General features: G+C 25.1%; 3 protein-coding genes across 3 annotated transcripts; all 3 read right to left on the bottom strand.

The window, feature by feature from the left end:
• Window positions 1–4,831: 4,831 nt before the first annotated feature.
• LOC132920578 (tektin-2-like) lies at window positions 4,832–7,761 on the bottom strand. The gene is made up of 6 exons (XM_060983074.1): window positions 7,008–7,761; window positions 6,728–6,944; window positions 6,429–6,643; window positions 5,458–5,680; window positions 5,175–5,398; window positions 4,832–5,096 (listed from the first exon to the last, which is right to left on the bottom strand). Exons 1-6 carry the CDS (start codon window positions 7,208–7,210, stop codon window positions 4,964–4,966), a joined length of 1,215 nt encoding a protein of 404 aa, XP_060839057.1. The 5' UTR covers window positions 7,211–7,761; the 3' UTR covers window positions 4,832–4,963.
• A 91-nt stretch (window positions 7,762–7,852) lies between these two features.
• Window positions 7,853–11,696, bottom strand: LOC132920579 (uncharacterized). Its single transcript, XM_060983075.1, has 2 exons — window positions 11,119–11,696; window positions 7,853–11,022 (listed from the first exon to the last, which is right to left on the bottom strand). Exons 1-2 carry the CDS (start codon window positions 11,509–11,511, stop codon window positions 10,474–10,476), a joined length of 942 nt encoding a protein of 313 aa, XP_060839058.1. The 5' UTR covers window positions 11,512–11,696; the 3' UTR covers window positions 7,853–10,473.
• A 2,152-nt stretch (window positions 11,697–13,848) lies between these two features.
• LOC132920576 (repetitive organellar protein-like) lies at window positions 13,849–19,578 on the bottom strand. The gene is made up of 3 exons (XM_060983073.1): window positions 19,361–19,578; window positions 18,691–18,781; window positions 13,849–15,739 (listed from the first exon to the last, which is right to left on the bottom strand). Exons 1-3 carry the CDS (start codon window positions 19,372–19,374, stop codon window positions 14,054–14,056), a joined length of 1,791 nt encoding a protein of 596 aa, XP_060839056.1. The 5' UTR covers window positions 19,375–19,578; the 3' UTR covers window positions 13,849–14,053.
• Between the last annotated feature and the right edge of the window lie 1,828 nt (window positions 19,579–21,406).

A 21,406-nucleotide genomic window follows, 5' to 3' on the forward strand; every position in this document is an offset into this window, starting at 1 on the left:
TTGGTGACGCGGTTAGTCCCGGAATTGGGTCCTCCGACGGACGATATACATTCTTATTTTAATAAAACCCATTGTTAATTGTTATTTATTACTATCGCGCCCGACGGTCAATGAACCGTGAGATTAGTGGCCACAAATAAGTTTTACGTCTATCTCTTTTGATTGCGCCACAATGCAGCTGTCCACGTAGGTAGTCTAGAAAATCGACGTAGAGACGTAGTAGAAATCTTGTACTTTGACACAAATCTAAAATGAGTAAAGTGCAAGATTTGCATATTTTTTTCTGCCCAACACCTAAGGCCTAATACTAATAGTTCATAATAATTATTAACTGCCCATTTCGTGCCCGGCAAACGTCTACAAACACGCGTTACTGTATTGCACTCGGGTCCTCGTGCAATCGCGTTTCACATCACAGACAATACACTATAAAAGCTCGTGAACGATATAGAATTTTTCAATACTTTAGCCCATTTTATGTACCAATATTATTCACGCAATGCGTGGATCGAAAGCACTAAGCGGCTGTAGCCATAACAGTTATGTAATTTTAATTTTTAAAAAACTAGGGGTTGTCGGTTGCTGGAGCCAGAAGCGTGTGTGAAGTAGGATTGTTTGAGGCAATTGCTTCGACTGCTTGGAAACAAAATGGGTTTTGTGCGATTAAAACTTTTCAATACTACTTTAGGTATCTATAGTAAAACAAAATGTAGATTGAAAACTGTGGGGATGGTATATCGTGTTTCGTGTATGGGTGGTCAATTGGTAGTTTGCCTCAGATCTAAAAATTGTTCAGCACGCTACTGACTGGAGTCCTTATAGCTGTTTTAGATTCTAAACGGAGCGAAGAATGTACCTATATTGATAATAGATTATACAATGATCATCTGTCTGTCGTATATTTCAGCCATCTTTTGAGGCATCAAAAATTCTCCAATTTTCAACTTTATTTTGGATTTTAGTAGCAAAATAGATCTAGTTGGTATTTTAAGGTAGGTCAAAAGTAAAATATTTCTAGTATTTTTCAAAAAAACTAGGGAATAAAGAAAAACTTAATTTTATGCAAAATCAATTTTTATTTTGTTGGAACTCAAATAACTGACTAAGACATAAAGTGACAACTGTTAACATTTTTCTAAACATATTTAACAATTTAACATGTTCTAATAAATTATGTATCATGTATGATTACATTTTCAAAATATTTTGACTGTTTTTAGCTAGTTAATGGATACTTGACATTATTGATTTTTTTTCTATCAATATTGATAAATAAAATATTGAAATGTATTATAAGCAGTTGTTATTATAGCATTTATAGCCATTTGCAGGTACCTATATAATATGTTAGTGGCAATGTGTATAATATTGGTATTTTATAAAATGTCTAGGAACTCTATATAATACCATTAATACCAACCACAGTTCCTATCTATAAAATTGTTTAAATTATCGAAGCCTTTTAATAAAAAAAATATATAAAATGCCAAACAATGTACATAGGTAATGTATTAAATCCATGTTATCAGTATTGATATTAGACAATGTACCTTCACCTAATACAAATCCATTAGTAATCTGTAATATTGATAACTTTAATGAAGTATAGTTTCGACTGCCGACAGATGCCTCGATAATTATTTCGTCACCGTAGTCCATATACTATTTTCACATTTCAGTCTTTCTTATCAGTCTGGATCCGCGTCTGATACATCATAAATTCATAACGTTTATAACAATTTCAAAATAAATTTAATATTTTAAATAAAAAATATAATCTACCCTATTACCAACATAGTAAAATAAATTATTTTAATAGTAACATAAATATATCATAAAATAGTAAATACACTTATAGTAATTTAAACTATAATAGACCATCTTTGCTCAGAATCGGTAAAAATCATCGTTTTTTGTATATGCAACAACTTATCATTGAATTCAAACTTTACATATATATGATACAGTGACTTATCTAATCCTCAATTACTAGGTATAGGCATAGAATAGTATTCTATGGTATAGGTTAACTGCACAGAAAAGCAGTTACCTATTTTTCCTTTTTTTTCAGTTAGTCTTACGACTATATGGACTACGTATTTTACGTCACGAGGAACTCTATCTCATCAACCACCAATCAAATAAATTATTTGAAATGATCACATATTTTAGCGGTTCCCAATAATTTTTGGTTCATGCATCCCCAAAAATAAAAAAATGTTATCACACCCGGTGATATACGATTGCGTACGATTGTCCCTTTTAGTAGAACGATTGAGTACGATCACTACGATCTCTCTATCTATAGGCCTTAAAACATTACGATTGCGTATACGAAAATGAGTGCAACATTGCAAACATGTACTATTCAATTCTATTTGATTTAAAATAATAATTTTTTATTATTAAATTTAAAAATATCATCGCACCTTCCATGAATAAATGAAACAACATTTTTTATTAGTGTATAGTAAACTATGTTATAGTATACTATGTTAGTACCGCCTAAAGTGTAAAACTGTAATAGTTCAATATCAATTTTAAATGCCCAACTTAATCATACGCTGCCCTAGTTGTGCTTGAGCTTTCCAAGGCATGCCTCACAGTTTAAGAAACACTAAAATAATACCTATTTAATAATGGCATCAACAGCCATATACACAAATTTTTTTTTTGTTTTTTTTTTTTTTGAGGGGGTGGGGATACATTTTCATACTTATAATATAATAAGAAGTTCATTGACAAAAACCTGCACTTTTACTAGTTTTACTCTATAAAAACGTAATTGATAATTTTTCTGAAATGTCGAAAGAAGAGTTGATCTCCTAAAATGCCCCACTTGTCTACGCTCCTGAATTTCAATAATAATATTAACAAAATAAGTGCTAATAGTAACCACAAAAGGCATTCACTAGAGACTAGAGAGTGCACTAATTCCAGCAACAATATTACGATTTTACAAAACATTGGTTTGAAAAATATATTGTATTGAAAAAATATACTAATTATAATCTCACTCTCTATCTTAATCCGCTGGATTATGATTATTTTTCAATATAATATAATTTTCGGACCACTATTTAAATTGTATAATGGTCGCCGAATTTTTGTTTTTTTAAACTGGTTGATTGTACCTATATAATATATACAATTACTATTAATTATTTTACACATTCAAACACACGTCAGACGACAGTTTATTTTTGTATGTTTTCGGTAAAAACGTCTGTGCGATTGTGCCCTGTAAATAGGCTAGTCCACCATGGTTAAGCCAATATATACCTATCATCTCCAAAAAAAATACGTGTAGGCATGTATAATATACTAAATGTTGTTGGTATGGTAAACATTTGTTAGTTGTTCTGTTATAAATACTTTTTTTTAATCTATGATAACTGTATAGAGTTGTATAAAACGTTTATTGCAATAATTTTAATTTTTAAGTACCATCTATAGACTATATACTAATTCAAATTGCTTTAAAAATTCTATATTTGTATCACATGCAAATAATGTAATAATCTCATTTAAATCATTTTCAAAAATAAAATTTTCAATATTCATCTATTAATTTAACTTAAAATATTATACCTACTATAACTATAACTTAAAGTAATTACTTAAGTTATAGTTTTGTTCGTGTGGAAACTTACTTACATATATAACCAATTACTCGATATAATTTGTGAGGAAATACAAAATCCCTAGAAAATTCTAGCTTATAAATAATAATAATTATAGCTCTTATTAGTCTTATTCAAACGCATTGACTAGGGAGGGTGGCAACTGACAAGACAGGATATCGTAGTGGCCGTATGTGCTTTTCATTTATATAATTTTCACTAATTAGTATTCCAAGCCAATATCTCAATAGTCATAAATTGTGTTCAGTAATAATAATCATAAATCAATATTATAAATTTATGAAATAATGTTCGAAAACTGATAAAATTACAACCAGTGAGAACTTATATTTGTTAAACGCGTTCTTACTTTTTTAATCAAATAATTATAAAACAATATTTTTATTGAAGTTTTTGGCGTAGACAAAACGGACTTTAGTCTATACAAATTTATATTTTTTAAATATTTGATCCAGTAGTGATTTATAGGTGGTTCGAGCTGAAAAATCCTCCTTAATTTTTTTACATAACATTTTATTACTGACAAAAATAAGCCAAAGGGGAACCAATATCATATCCATAACCCTCTCAATGTGAACATGCCATGCAATAAGGTACAATCACAGATATATAAAAATATTCTTATATATCTATAGGTACAATTATTTTTTAAGACTGATATACACCAGCTTTTATAACCATAAGTCCGTTAAATAAAATGTGAAAAATATGAGTTAATTGAGTTCAGTAGAAACAATTTTGTATAGTTATCTATAACAGTAAACTGATATTACTCAAACTTCAAAGTAACAATATTAATTGTATTATTAATTGTTTAAGAATATAAGGTTATATTCAAGCCTTGAAGTATATTATGCACCTACAAGAATTGTACCTACATTTTAATTGTATAATATATAATTTACTTCCAAATAGATATTTATAATTATAATGATTGTGATTTCATTAAGTAAATAAATATAATCATATAAGTACTAAATAGATTTCAAAACAGAACATTATATTCAAACAATTTAAATTAATAAACATAAATAAAGTTACAAATTAATTTGTATTTTTTTATATTACCTATAGGTTAAAGATAATGCTAAATTATCTACAATAAACTATTCCAAGAATATATATATATATATATATTGATTTTGAAAATAATAATAAATAATAATAATAATAGTTGGGACGCAGATGCAACTAGAAAAAATAAAAACAGTTGTGAGTTGAAATTGGTTTACCCAAAAATGTGTGTTCTGATTGGGATTTTCTCAAGATCTAAGATGTCTATAATATTATATTCTGTTAGCCAAAAAATGATTAGATAATTAGCTACAACTCCGGTTGTCCAGTTGTACTCTATACTGTAGACATTTATGGTCAACATTTAATGCATGAGTCTTATTTTTTAATTGCTCATCAAGAACATTTATTTGCTCAATAAGAATATTATGCAAAGCCCTAGAAAAATAAATATATTATCAAAACATGGCATTTACTATGTACCTACTATAGCATTATTTTCATATGTATTTTTACTTTGTTTGATTTAGCTTATCATTCAACATTTTGATGGTATTATTAAGTTGAAAATGTTCTTTTTGCAATCCAATAGTAGTTTTATCAAGACACAATTCAATACCAGTCCTATATAATCTTTCTTCGCACCGTGTTTCAACCAACATTTTAGGATTCAATTTTTTATACAAAGTGTTTTCTAATTTTTCAATTTCTTTCAAAAATTTATCCTTATCTGTTAACATCTTTAAATAATTTTTAAATTAGGTAAATAAATAATCTTATAATGTATTAACTGCCTTACATTCCATTTTTGCCATTCTAATTCGTTCTTAATCCTTTCTGTATCATAAATACGTCTTCTGAGACTATAATTTACTTTGTCATTTTGAGCTAATAGATCATTTAAAGTTTTATTTTGTGGTACAAACATAGTTTCACGCAATTTTGTTGAATTCATTAATTCATTTTCAATTCTTTGTTTTATATCAATGCACTGTTTGAGCCATTTTTCATATGTATTGAAACTATAGTTTTATAATTTGAAGTAATATCAATTAGGACATTAGATATACTAGATTAATAATTCATAATGAATATTGGGCATTTGTTAAGTTATAATATTATTTTAACAAGATAGTTTTATTTTTGATTTAAAAAAATATTAACTTGAATTAAGTACACTACCTATCTGTTAAGAATGTACCTATACCTACTTATAACCCATTGTAAATTGTAAGGTTAACAAATTAATTTATTTATTAATACCATATTTATATAAAAGTGAGAAACCAATAATCCTATATTAAATATTTAAATAAGACTATCAGTAGGTATAGTAAAAAACATTTGAAAAGTATTAAAAAAAAATTAATAATTTAAAAAACATATTTTTATCACAATAAAATGATAAGAACAATATACTTCGCAAATTAACTTATTTTTGTTAAATTATAAAATATAACTGGTTGAAAATTAACTCATATAGGTAAGTATATAACACAATATTAACACAATATGTAAGTCAATAAGACATATGTGTACCTAATAAAGCTATACTTTTGTTATAATTTATAGAAATATGATTTGTAACTTATTAATACCCAATATTGTAGATTTATTATAGTTATATTAATTGATTATTAACTGTTAGTTAGGTACTCTTAAAACAACACATTTATAAATAAAAGTTAAAAAAAAAGAAAAACCATAAAGACAATAAACTTCAACACAATGAAATATTTAACATCAATATTATTACTTTTGAAAACTTACTCTTTTGAAACCCTTAGTGGATCTGGTTTTAGAGAGATATTATTTGAATCTTTTGTTATTTCTAATAACTGACTATCTATATTTATTGTGTTATTTTTTTTTTCTAAGTCTTCAGCAACATTCATTTCCAACTCTTCTAACTTATTAATCATTTCCCATGCATTTTGACATACTTCAACTAGCAATTTTTTCAGCTTTTCCAAAATGTTTTGTTCCTAAAACAACTTGATATAATGTATCATACATCAATTTACTTATTATGATTGAACAATATAATCTTAAAACATTTAAACACACACATTTTTTAATTCAATAGATGCAATATCATGACATAAATCTGTAGCACCCCTTTCATCTCTTATACTTAAGCAATGATTTGTAACGGTAAAGTTCAAGTTTAGAAATTCTATAAATTTTTCAGTTTTCTCTTTTTCAATTTTCAAGTCTTTAATTTCTTTTTGCAAGTTTTTATAACATAATTCAATTAAATATTTCCAGCGTGTTATTTCAGTACGTCTGAAAATATAAAAGTTATTTGTCTATTTCATTATCTAAAATTAAAATAAAAACCATAAGTACCTGTCAAAGATCTTAGAATTGGTATGATGTGTACTCCAATAAGTAGTGATATCTGTATCATTCCTTAGTTTTTGCGATTCATTTCCCAATACAAACGTATAACGCCTATGTTCGTCACAAGAGTTTTTTAATTCAGTTATTTTGTAATACCAATCAGACTCTGCCACTTTGGGCACAGGTTTCTCAAAGGTAACTATAGACATTGTTTTTTCCTAAATATTTGCAAACAAAAATCTGTTTACCATGAAATATTATAGAACAAAAATCAAATATCTATTGTTTTGGTAGAAGGAAATATCATTAATTTTGTTACAATATTAATGGTATTATCTAGATAGGTACTGTAAATTTAGGTTAATTATTATAAGATAAAATAATTTATAATGTTAATAATACTATTGATCAGATTGAATGTCCATGTATAATTTGTGTTATTGAACACACAATGTAGTATACCATTATACCAGTATATACTAATAATTATTCACAATAACAGTTGCTATACCAACAGTCAACAATTCACAGACAAGAAACAAATACCATATTTCATAGCAAATTTGGCAGCCATTTAGGATCAAATTTTCTAACATAAATATTATCAAGTTTAAAGAAAAAAAAATGTAAATAATTTATCTGAGCTTTCTATCCTAATATCCAGTGATTAATGGCCATAGCGGTTATGATATTCCGAATAATATACAAATAAAGTTACATTTACAAAATAAAAATAATTAGATATTGTTACTGTGATATACCGATTTAGAATACATCAATGAAGGTTAAAGATTTATAATAATAATTTACCTATGTATAACTAATAACTCAATTCAAATAAATAGACAATAGCCAATACATATTAGTATATTACATAATACATATCAATTGACAATTTATTATTAAACCAAATAATTTAACACATTGACCATAGGCGGTCTCAGGACTTTACTTCATAGTTCATATGCAGTATATTTAATTACACATAAATACATAATATACATACATACACACAAACACAACACGTAGTTACATGTACAGTAGAATCCGCTTAATTGGGACACATTGGGTGGTGACCTATTTGTCCCCCATTATCCGACTGTCCCGATTAACTGAAAAACTAATAAATCGATACATTCGTTCAGGACTATGCCAATCTATCTCTATTAAGCGGTTGTCCCCTTTATGTGGTGTCCCAAATAAGCGGATTCTACTGTATTTATATATACTTTTAATTCAATTTTTCTACTTTGAATTTTCATTTCATTTTATTTTTTATAAACAATTAATTTATTAAATTGTGTAATTGTTATAATTATCTAATACCATTTGGCATGTTTGTGTCAATTAGGTAGTATTTAAACTTTTTGATGACTGTCAGTTTTCATATTATTTATTTTATATTGTTTAACAAATAACATTAGTGAATCCAATCTTGTTTGAGTCATTGTTCAAAGTTCATTTTTCCAATAGTCATTTTTCAGAAAAAAATTTCAATTTTATTTATTTATTTATTTTAAATATATGGGCTTCCCTTTTTAACATTTAAAACAGTTCAATAATAAAGACATAAAAGTAAAACATTACAATACAATTTCCTAATGGATAATTATAATTATAATTTTAAATAATTTGAAAATAGGACAAACTAAAGCACAATATAAAGAACTTAGCGGTTTTACTAATTTTAAGTCCTTAGATAGACGTTATCATGAATCATAAAACTTTAAACACTCTACTATAGAAGTCATTGCAATATAATTACCAGGATTAAGAATTCTTTAAGTCTAAAACTAATATCTATTAGATCATCATTAACATATGCAATTTTTGTACAATATAAAATATAGGAGAACGAAATCTGATGAATGTCATGACATTTAGAAGTATTGATTTTAAGACTTATTGTATGACACCGATTAGCGAAACAATCAAGGTTATTTTCATAGATCACACATCATCAGCTGAGCTTATTTCCATAAAGAACTTCATGTCATCTGTGAAACAAAGTAGTTTGTAGAAAGGCAAAACACTATACATACACTATTAACAAATAATGAAAACATAATCGGTGATAAATGTCTACCTTGGGGCTTGGAGTACACCAGATGTTGCTAAAAAAATGTTAAGCTTGACACCAAACAATTTTACCCATAGTTGCTGATTGGTTAAAAAATAACAAAATCATGAAAGGAGTCGTTCACCAACACCAGTGGAGTATATAGATTTTCATTTCGGAGGGGGCCGATTAAATATATTTGAATTTTTTTGGGGGGAAAGGAAGCAGAAGACACACTGTTTTAAATAGTTGTACTTTTCATTTCGGGGGGAGGGGGGCTTGGCCCTCGCCTCCCCATAAGTACGCCACTGCCAGATAGTTCGGATAAATGAGATTGAACGGAGCTAGGTCTGTAAATACTAATTATTATAACTCTGTCTATCATCTCAAATCTATTTTAGCCTTATCATCAAAACTTCAAATTAGCAATAGAGTTTTAATCATAAAATAACAAAGATATATAAATTATACAATCTTATAATGTACCTATGGACTGCCTATGACGTTGAACTAAACTTCAATTTCTGATTTTTTTATTAAAACATTTGCAATATTATGCATAAAATAGTTTTTTAATACAATAATTACAATGTAAGTAAATCATGAAATTTATTCATCATTAATTATTTTGTCTGATAATTCTCTAGAGAAATACTCTAAAATAAGTATTAAAACAATCTGTTAATGTTAATTTGTAGTACCTATTATGCAAGATGTAACCACAATAAAACTTTTTAATCTTTATGTTAAAGAAGTTTATATAAGTATTAAGTTTAATCCATCTATAAACACTATATACAAAATTATTTTTATTTAAATTACATTTTGTTTTATAATTAAGAATAAAATTCTAATAAATGTAATGAAAAACAGTTACAATATAAAGTAAAAACAGTTTTATAATACTTCAAAAAATGTTATGTAATTCTATTTAAAACTTTATTATAATTACTACATATTTTACTTAAACAAAACTGAACACATTTAATTCCATCTCAATTAAAATTATATGTTAGGAAATTTTAAATAAAAATATACATTACCACAATGGTGATTCATACCCTTAATAAACTATATTAGAAAAATATAAAATTAATATCAGTCTTAATATTATATTTGGCATAATGTTTGAGAATCATTTTTGAATACATATTTAGTCTTTTTTGAACATTTAATTTATACATAAAAAAAAGTAAAAAGTAAAAATAATTGTGTAACTAGAAAGGTAAAAACTTAAGTACATTTGTATAAAATATACATTATAATAAATATATATACATATATCTAAAAATATAATTAATATCATAAATGATTGGGACATTTTTGTAATATTAGTTATCTATAACTTAAATATAATTTTTATTTTTTTGTTTCATTGAGTAGGTCATGTTAATATCTTTAACGAATTATCATTTAAAGTGATTCATTGGGTTCATCGTGCTTACGATTAGTCAAAAGAATTTCTGGCATATCTTCATCACGACAAGTTTCAGGACTATATTGGTTTTTCTTAGAAATTTCTTTTATGTATGGATACAATGAATGCAAAAAAAATAACAAGTGTAACAAATTTTTCATGATGAACACTGAGGCATTTTGATTGAACACAATCCACATATACATCCGGATGCCCAAAAAAGGCATTTGAACTAACATTAAATGCATAAAATTATAACATACTGGTTGAGGAAGTCCCATTGGCTTGGTATCAATGTCTGGTTGAGAAACATTATACAGTACCCATAATGGTAACATAAAGTTTAAAAATGCTGTAGTGTAGATTAAATACTCTATGTACCCAATTTTAACATTTGATGCTATGATTATCGATAATATTTCAACAGAATCAAAAATCTCAATAATACATGCATTTGTTGGCCATTTATCACGATCTACTTGTCGTCCAAAACATTCAGCACTGATTAACAGATAAAATACAATACCAGAAACGCCAATAAGCAACTGAAAAAATAAAACAAATATACAATTTAAAAAATTATTAAAGGTATGTAAATATGGATTATATTATAATGGTATAATAGGCAATAGGTACTTTACCTTAAGCATTTGAGGTCCCATGAAATCATCATTGGAAACCAACGAGATGACATTGTTGGAAAAAATCATCATGATTTTACTGAACAACACGGTCACATATGTGCCCCAGGTGATGCAGTTTAGATATACAGGATACTTAGCTTTGCATTCAACTAGATTTCCTGTCTGTTTACTTCGTTCATATTTGTATTCTCTGTAACAGTTGAGGAAAGTATGGTAGAACAATAATGTCAACAATATGTTGAGCATCAGGAAGAGTATGTTTGGATATCTGGAGTACCAAGTGTTCCGGAACACAATCATAATGTAATAATCTAGACTGAAGAATTGCAATATTTGCAGGGTAAACAACGCCCCCGCATCCAAAATAAAAATCGTTCGCGTTTTATTCATTTTAAAAACGGCCACACAGCTGAACTCTGAAGAAATGTATTTACATTACAATAGTCATTTGATCATAGAGTACTGACTACTGTAGTTATAGTATTACTCTATGCATTACAGAAACAAAACAAAGACAGTTGTTATCAGTTATCACTTATCGCATTGTTTAATGTTTATACCATAGACATATAATATTATATGTCTATGGTTTATACACAAATTTAAAGTCCTTCATATTATATTTGTAATTCTTAAAAAAAACAACATCCACCCCCTCCATCGCTTAACACAAATTTTTATACGAACCATGCAGCTTTGTTCTCCTTCTTGTCCTTGATCATTATTTTTTTACTATTAAATATCTAGTTCAAACCATTTTAATTTGTATCTAGGTCAAGACTATTTTTACTTTTATTGTTAGAGAAAATTGTACCTATGAAAGGATGAAATAAATTTCATAATTATTTATTAATTATTACATATGTTATATGTATAAACAAATAAACAATTATTATAATTGATTAGCTTCAAAATTAATTTTAGGTTATTCCCGAATTCCTAAATAATTTAACAACACTTTTTTTTAGATTGTGAGTGAAGTGATTTAATAAAACGGTATAATTCTTTTAACTTACCTACCAATTAAATATAACAATTATATATATTAATTATATTTAAGAAGTCGTATAGGTATATAAACTTTAAAATATTAACATTAATTTGAAATTCGTATTAGACAATTTTAATTTGGTGTAGACAAAATACAATAGTGCTCTAGCCCACGGATTAATATATTAGTATATTAATCCGTGCTCTAGCCTCTACTTCTAATTTCTATCATTACGTTGTATTATTGTAGTATAGTGTTATATAAGTATAATGCATACCAATAAATTCTAAAATACATGTAATTTTTTAATAAAACAAAAATATTATTAACATTAGTCATTATTGACGTTTATTCATTTATAGGTGGAATTGAGTAAATAAATATATTTTAATATTTTTTGAGAAATATTTGTTATTTAAGTACCTACTTTTAAAATCGACATGAAAAATATGTTTTGTGATCTCTCAACTGTTTTTTTAACTGTATTATTAATAAATTTTGTATATTAAATTATATTGTATAAGTTTCACATCCATCTTTTGACTCTAAATAATATAATGTATTTTAGTGTTTTAAACTATTTTACAAATGTACATAGGCGTAGGGTGATCAAATATATCGGGGAGGCTGCAAAAATAATAATACTTAATAAGAAAAAAAAAACACTAAACTAAATGAAAATAAGACATTTATTTGTTTTCAACTATAATTCTGGGGGGGGGGGCTAATATTCGCACTGGGGGGGCTAAGCCCCCCCCTAGATATGCCTATGCAAATGTAAGAAATAAAATCGGTAATTCTAGACAGATTACAGAAGTAGGATATTAGGTCATAGAAAAACTATATAGGTACAACTAATATAATGGGTGTATAGGATAATATGTATTCCTCTTACAACATCAAACTAGATAAATTAATTGGTTTATTAAAGTGATCTCTAAAATAACTTTAAAAAAATGGACATGTTTGGAAAATGAATTACCTCTATAGTTAATATATTTTCTATACAATTTTTAATTATTGATTAATAAAAAAAAAAAAAAAATAAAAATTTTTATAAAAGAATGAAATTTCCTATTTTCAAAGTTGCAGCAAGATAATTTTAAATTACTCAACCAAAAAGTGCTTAGCATAGTTAATTAAAAATATACATACGTTATTGTAAAACCCAGACATTTCTAGGTACATTCAGTGTCAATAATATAAATCTATCATTTCCCTAGTTCCCTGCAATATCTAGATGCAGTTGACAATAATATTGGATAAAACAGGTGCAATTATTCATCGTCAAACTGACCATCACAGGCTGGTAATTGACTCAAGACACTGTAGAAGAACCTTGTTATCAGTAAATTATATATAATTGTTTTAGATTTACAGCTTAGAGTACATAATATGAGTATATACCTACACAGCAGTGTACTGATTATTTTCATAGGTACCTGAAGCAAAGTACCATACACCCACAGCTTTTATTGCTTTTAATCTACATTTTATTATTATTAAAAATATTTTATCATGCTAAATCCATTACTCAGTAACCACCTATCTACCCACCAATTTTGGTCTTGAGGCAATTGCTTCAAAAATGTAGTTTGGCACGCCACTGCACGTGATACACAAAATAAACTTAATGGTTTTGATATCTTAAACCAAAAAATGTATACATTTTATCATTGTTTTGACTTTTATTAATTTTTTAAACTAAATTAATTATAATTAAAATATACATAATATAATTCAATATTATAAAAAATATTTTATTTTAAAAAGATACCAAAACGCATAACTTATAGCAATTTAAATACAATGAATATTTTAATTAAACCATAAAATACAAAAATAATTAAATTCAAATATGGTGAACAATCTATAATGGTTATAGAAAATGTACTATACATTAAAAATTCATGTATATATATCAGGAAATTAAAAAAAAGGTTATTCATCAATATGGGTTTTAATATGGGCATAATATGATCTAAGGTAATTATAATGTCTATTACATATTTTACACACAAAGGCTTTTGAATTTTTTTTATCATAATACAATTTTTTTTGTTCAGTTTTTTTATGAATATTGATGTGTTTTGTAAAATTTTTATACATTTTGAATCTGTGTCCACAAATCTTACATAAAAAACTTTTATTTAACTTAACCAAATGTTCAGAACGATGTAATTTCCATTCTGCAATAGAAGCAAAATTTTTACTACAATTTCTACAGTTCAATATTGGGTTATAGATATAATTTAAACCAAGATCATTTAAATGGTTATTAACTGAATTGGTAATATTTGGAGTTTTATCTGCTGTTAATGTTTTTAAATTATCTCCAAAACTGTCCTGACTTGTGGATTCTTTTTTAAAATTATCTACATTTGTACAATTAATGGATTTACAACCATCATTCATTTTTATTGTTATAGTGGAGGAAACAGTATTACTATTAGTTAACCAGAATTCTATACATTTTTCATTTTTATCAAAATTTATACTATTAATTTCAATCTCAGTTTCATTTTCTTTCTTTTTGAGTGTACATTGAATATTTTCTTTGCCTTCATCTGGTATTGATTCCTTCATATCAGTCTTCTTCAGTTTACTTTGTTTAATTTCATTACGCATATCACTAATTTTTGTCAGCATTAATTTTAATTCATCGTTATTTGAATATTCATTTTTACCCTGAAACTGTTTAGAAAGTAACTTAATATCATTTTCTAGTTCTTCAATTTTAAGAAAAATTTCTTTTTCTTCAGCTGGTAAATCACCTTTTTTTTCTTCATTACACTGGGATTTGTATTTGATAGGATATTGATATTCATTAATATCTACATCTTTCGGTTTACAATCATTTTTAAAAATTTTCCAAAACTTTTCTCTAAGACTTTTCATTTTGAAAGAAAATGATTTTAATTTGCCATGGTCATTGATATTATTATTGAATGCATCATCAGCCATGCAATTACTAAATTTTTTTGGTTCCTCAGACTCATCGATTTCCAGGTTACTACTTGAGCTGTTATCATTTTGACTTGAGCTATCAACTCCGACTGCAGTTAACTTCTTTGGTCTGCCTCGTTTTTTAAGCTCAACATTATTATTCTCATTATTATTAATAATGTTCTTTCTAGGTCTTCCTCTTGGTTTTTTCACAGAAGGATCGTCATTATTAATTGGTTTTTCTTTAACTTTATTTCGTTGATATGTTATATCAGAATAGCATTTATTACGAGTCTGTAAGGTGTTCAACATTTCAGGATTTAATAAATTTTTTTTAATATCATGACCATGAAAGTCTTCTTCAAACTTTTTTTTATTTTTTTTTCGAACTTGTCTATAATTTCTATTTTTATATTTCAGGTAGATAAGATTCGGTCCATTGTAAGTTCTAACACAAATACCAGTTCCAACATGTGCTTTATAAGACAATTTTGAAGCAAACTTTTGACAACATTTTTGACAAACAACATGTTTACCAATAAAATCAAAATCTTTAAATGGAAACAACTTTAAAGTGCCTTTTTTAATACAAAAATTTTCATATCCAGTTTTTATATTGTTATTTTTGTACACGAGATCTGCTTTATGGCCTGGTAAAACTAATAAATGATTTCTGAAAATCTGAAAAAAAATATATATAGGTATATAAACACATTAATAAACTAAATATAAAATGTATTTTTCAGAAAATAATAGTGATTACATTTGAAAATGTATAAAATAAATTATTAAAAATACAGTAGACTTGTAGACTCTTACGTCAGGTAGATACTAGACCAATCAGACCAGAGAACTGACAAATTAATGAGGGATCACGTAAAAATGCATTTTTGCTTATTTAAAAACCGTAATTTATTTTATAAAAACATAAACAAAACATATATACAAATTTATTACTGGGTTGAATTAATCTCAGGGCTAAAAAAATTAGAAATTTTTCTGTTTTTTGTTTGAAATGAGGTTTATAAGACTTTTTCTTGTAGTTGTTTACATGAAAAAAAAATTAAAATACAGCCGATTACTGGATATACCGCATTATTGCCTGGCCGGATTAACAAGAGTCTACTGTAATTATAATTATGTTTAGTTATTAAAAAATATATTCCTTATGTACCTTAAATATTTATTTCAGTCAATTTATTTTTTAACGATAGCCAATTTATTCTATACTCCAAAAACGTAAATAAATAAATTTTGAACCAATAGTTCATTAAGAGGACGTTATACCTGCATGTGTTGTCTCTGTCTTACTAATGTAGATCATAACTCATTTGTTATGATTTACATTAGTAAGACAGAGACAGCACATGCAGGTAGAATGTCCTCTTTACTATAAATTACAAAGGTTAGGGCTAAAGGTAAATAAGACCAGAACAGAGTAGATGATCCCTGAGAGACAAGACAGTATGGAAATAAATTCATCCCTCATTGTTGGTAATTATGAGTTCAGCACAGCTAAACAATTTACATACTTTGGTTCAATATTGATAGAAAAAATTAAGTTGTTAAAGAAAAAACTTAAAACTATTTGTCAGGAAATAAAAATATTAGGGTTTTGGTCTATGCCGAGAGAAATGAAGAAAAAATTATATGTTACACTAATAAATCTAGTTATTACTTATGTTATGACTCTTTGAGGACATTTAAGAATAAAATCACACAGAAGTTAGAGACTCTTTCAGAAACTAAACATATTGGACACAAACAAAAGCTGAAGATTATTTATCTACACATGTGGCAAAATCCCTAACCAACTTTTACACATCATTATGAAAGAAAATTTAGTAGAAAAAAAGTAAATTTGGAAACCCTATTCGAGGTAGGAATTTATAATTAAAAAAAATGCAGAATCCCTGAACGGAAGACCAAGATTGGAAAACACAAGCCACAGATAGGGGAAAATTGAGGATTGAATGTGACATGGTCTTAGACCATCTTGGCTAGGTACTTTATTCTAAAATTTGTACCAAAACTCAACCTTTTTATTAAAAGGAATCTATTTATTTAATGTTTATATGTAAATCTGTTATTAAAAATTCAGTTTCAAAAAATAAAATTAAAAACTATTGTTCCTATTTAAAATGTTAAAACTTAAATCAAATTGATTGATATTTTTCATAAAATCATTAAAAAATTAACTATAATAATTAAATATATAATAACCAAAAAAATATCATTAAAAAAAAGTGCTTCAATTTAAAAATATATATTGTTTATTTAATATATACATTTTTTTTTTATTGTACTAAAATTTTTTATTCACAATTTGTATTTACTATTTAGACATTACATAATAAGTAAATTAGATGGTATTTTAATGATGAGGAGTGGATGTTATCCATTAGTGGCACCCCATGAAATATAGTCTATCACCAAATAAAAAATAATGTATTTATTATGTATTATTGTTATTACTTTTAACTGATATAAAAATTATGTTATGTTATACTAAAATTATTTAACAAAATCAATTATAAATTATATTTATCCACAAATACTCAACAAAGAATAAATAGATAAGAAGCATTGATAATAAATATAAGTAAAATAATCAATATATTAATTCTATTTAACAAATTAATGGCTATTGGTTATTACTAAGACCGTATTTATTTTTAAATAAACAAGTCAAAATATGTAAATGTTTAGATTATTTTTGCCAAAATACATTTTAAAAAACATGAAATATATAACAAAAGTTATTATTCAACATTTTCATACCACTAAAATAATAGATTGAATTGGGCATATTGAGAAATCAAAAATCTTTTACCTATTTTATCTTATTAATAACGACATTCTCTAATATGATTTATGATAGATTGTACATATTTAACATAAAAATGCTCATTATCAATATGTCTGAATAGTTAATACAAAAACAAGAAATATGTGTTTATTTAAAAAACTGTATTTACTACAAAATATATAAAAAAAATACTGTTTATTTTATTAAAAGTATTAGGAATGTGCTCACTGCTCATTTTTAATTAAAACCTGCATTCCACAAAATTACGTACTTAAATTAAAATTTGTGCTCTGATTAAGTATTTAAAAATAAGTATGTCCTTAATGAATTTTTTAATTGATCAAAATGAAATACATAGTCATGTAAATCAAAATATCCAAAATAATTGTCTTTATATAAGAATAGAAGATTCTAGTTTGATGATATAACAAAGTGTACATTTTTATCATGAGGATAAATTATAAACAATTTTATTTTAAAAACATGTGATACTTATATGTATATCTAAAAGATAGATCAAAAAATACATTTTGGTGATATAATTATCTTAATTGAATTTAATGTTGATTAAATACTAGCAAATTTTTATAAATGTAATAACATGTAAACAAATTGTAAATTAATTATGCAAAATGTATGCTAATTTCATTAACTAAAATTATAATATATATTATATAAATAAGTGGATCCACAAATAAGTTTACTCCATATAATTTATTAATCTTTAGTAAACTAACTTATAGTTTATTCTACAGCATAATAACACTTAAAATACTATAAATTATCTACTTAAAAGAAAGATAAATAAATAAATTATAATTACCTTGGATGAATCATTCACTGGAGTAATAGCTTCAAGATTTAATAATTTAAAAAATGGAATTTTTTTCAAATCTGTTTCAGTCATTTTAAATCTAAAACAAAAATAATTAATAAATTAATTATAATCGCTCATAGGGTAAAGAATTAAACATTCAAAAACACTTAAAATAATAGTTATATAAGTCAATAAATCAATTGTTAATTATAAGTTTATCACATTAATTATTGTACTTTTAATAATTAAACTATTTAATTTTGTACCTATATTAATTTAAAATTAAATTAAAATACCTATTGAATACAAATAACACCAAAATATAATAAACTACCTAATATTATCCATTATTCTAAGAGTAAAATAATTTTTAATTAAATTGATTGGATAGTTTGATAATAAATAAACAATTGACTAAATTAATATTATTTACAATATCTATATTTAATTATTGGTCATAAAACTTATGACTAAAATATTATAAAATACTATTTGGTAAAGCATGAAACCAGTAAATAAACAATAAAATTATAAACAAAATTTATTATTTGAAATAGACAAATTAATTGTATTTTATATATATATAAAAGAATTAATAAAAAAAAATTATGAATAATTTGGTATGTAATAATAAGTTTAATAATTGCTTATAACTAGTTATAAGTATATTACTCACGGTGAATTGAACATTAAATTAAAATTATATTCGGTAATTATTGTGGATAATTAAGATGGCATTTTTAGATTTATTTAAAACAAATAGCAATGTATTAAAATTGGCAAACACATTAAAAAAATAAAATAAAAATGAAAGTAGAAAAAAGGTAGAGCGAAACAGTAACACTGTTCAGAGCTACAGCTTACAACTGGCACTAGACAGTACACAATCGAATTACGAGAAATATCGATAAGGAACAATCATTATATTGTATCCTACATTTTACGATAATAAATTATTCATTGAATTGGATAATTATTAATTATTATGTTTGAGTTACTTCTAACTCCTGTGAAATTATAAAATATTCAAATTTAAAAATGTTCATACTAAATATAAAATTGAAATAAATATTATGATTAATATTAATGTTGTAAATTTATATTACAAAATATAAAAAATTATAAGCCTCCAAATGTAAAAAATAAAAATATTACAATCGATTTATTTGATAAAATGTAACAACATCGATTAACCAAATAGTGAAATATACAACCCTAATACCCCAAGATCATGCAAACAGTGTGACCGTTATAAGGTTCAATAAATTTCTTAGATGTTTAGGAAATTATTTATTCCTGCGGAATAATTTCCTTACATAAAAAATAATAAGTACCTACATAATATACGTATATAAAATATTATCAGAACAAAATATTTGCTGGCTTGTTGCTCTCTTTGTTCACTATTGGCCCCAAGTATGCGATCTTTAATGTATTTAATTTAACAATAAATGGTGACTCAACGTATATCTAATCGTCATAATAATATAATAAAAAATTATTTAATTCGTATTTGTTTTGTTTACATATTTATATTATCATTTAAATTAATTAATTATTTTAAAAATAATAAAGCTCCATAAATATTTTAACCAATATTAACATATACTTGGCTTTTATTTTATTAATTTTGATTGTAAGACGTTTATGGTTTACTTATTATTATAATATATTATAAAATGCTTATATAAATATTAAATCGTTATTTACGTAATTATTAATTTAAAAGAATTTTTGCGTTAGCCATTTAGTAGCTATTCGAATAATAAGATCAATAACTGAGTAGGATTCATATTAATTTTCTTGAATGAAACAAGCTCTTCGATATTTTACATATAAGTAAAAGTTATTTTGAATAAAATAATTAAATAAATATTAGTTATTTTTGTGACTTAAAAACAATTTACCTAATATAGGTAATAATAGGTTGATAATGTGAATAATAGAGAAACTAGCTAAACCTAACTTTATTATATTTATATAAATTCGATTTATTACTATTTTATAATTGATATATACGATTTTACATAGAAATCGGTATCTAACTAGGGCCTAGGTATACCTAATTTGGTTATATGCAATAGATATGTATTATAATTATTTATAAATAATTTTTAGTATAAATATAAATTAATAAAAGTTAAATAAACAAATAACAAATGCTTTCTGATACTTTTTATTTAATTTGCTTATGGTAAAAATAGGTAGTAAGTTTTAAGTAGGTAACTAATAACTGATAGCTTATTTGTATAATACAAATATACAAATAAATAATATATTAATAGTTATAGGCATTTTATTCAAGCAAATTATTTACAAATATAAAACTTTAAAATATTATTTTAATTTAAATATTACTACTTTTTTCCAAACTTAAATTTCTAAACACATAAAATAAACATTTTCATTTAATTTAAATGAAGGGATAAATTAATTTTATAATTACAAGTATAGGTATTCACGTTTGTACAAAATATTGCAATTATACATGTATATATCTATGGTATTTTTGATTATTTGAAAAGGTATTTTTTTTGTATAATACCTAATTGAAAATTAATAATAATTAATAAATGATATATTATACGATAGCGGATAGGTACGCGGATAGTAAGTACGTATACTTATAAATTATAATACATAACATTATTACAATTTACGTAAGCACATTATGATTATTTATAGGTATAAGTGTACAACCTAGGTAATATTTAAAAAAAAA

Source organism: Rhopalosiphum padi, chromosome 2 (genome assembly GCF_020882245.1).
Source record: "Rhopalosiphum padi isolate XX-2018 chromosome 2, ASM2088224v1, whole genome shotgun sequence".
Taxonomy (NCBI): domain Eukaryota; kingdom Metazoa; phylum Arthropoda; class Insecta; order Hemiptera; family Aphididae; genus Rhopalosiphum; species Rhopalosiphum padi.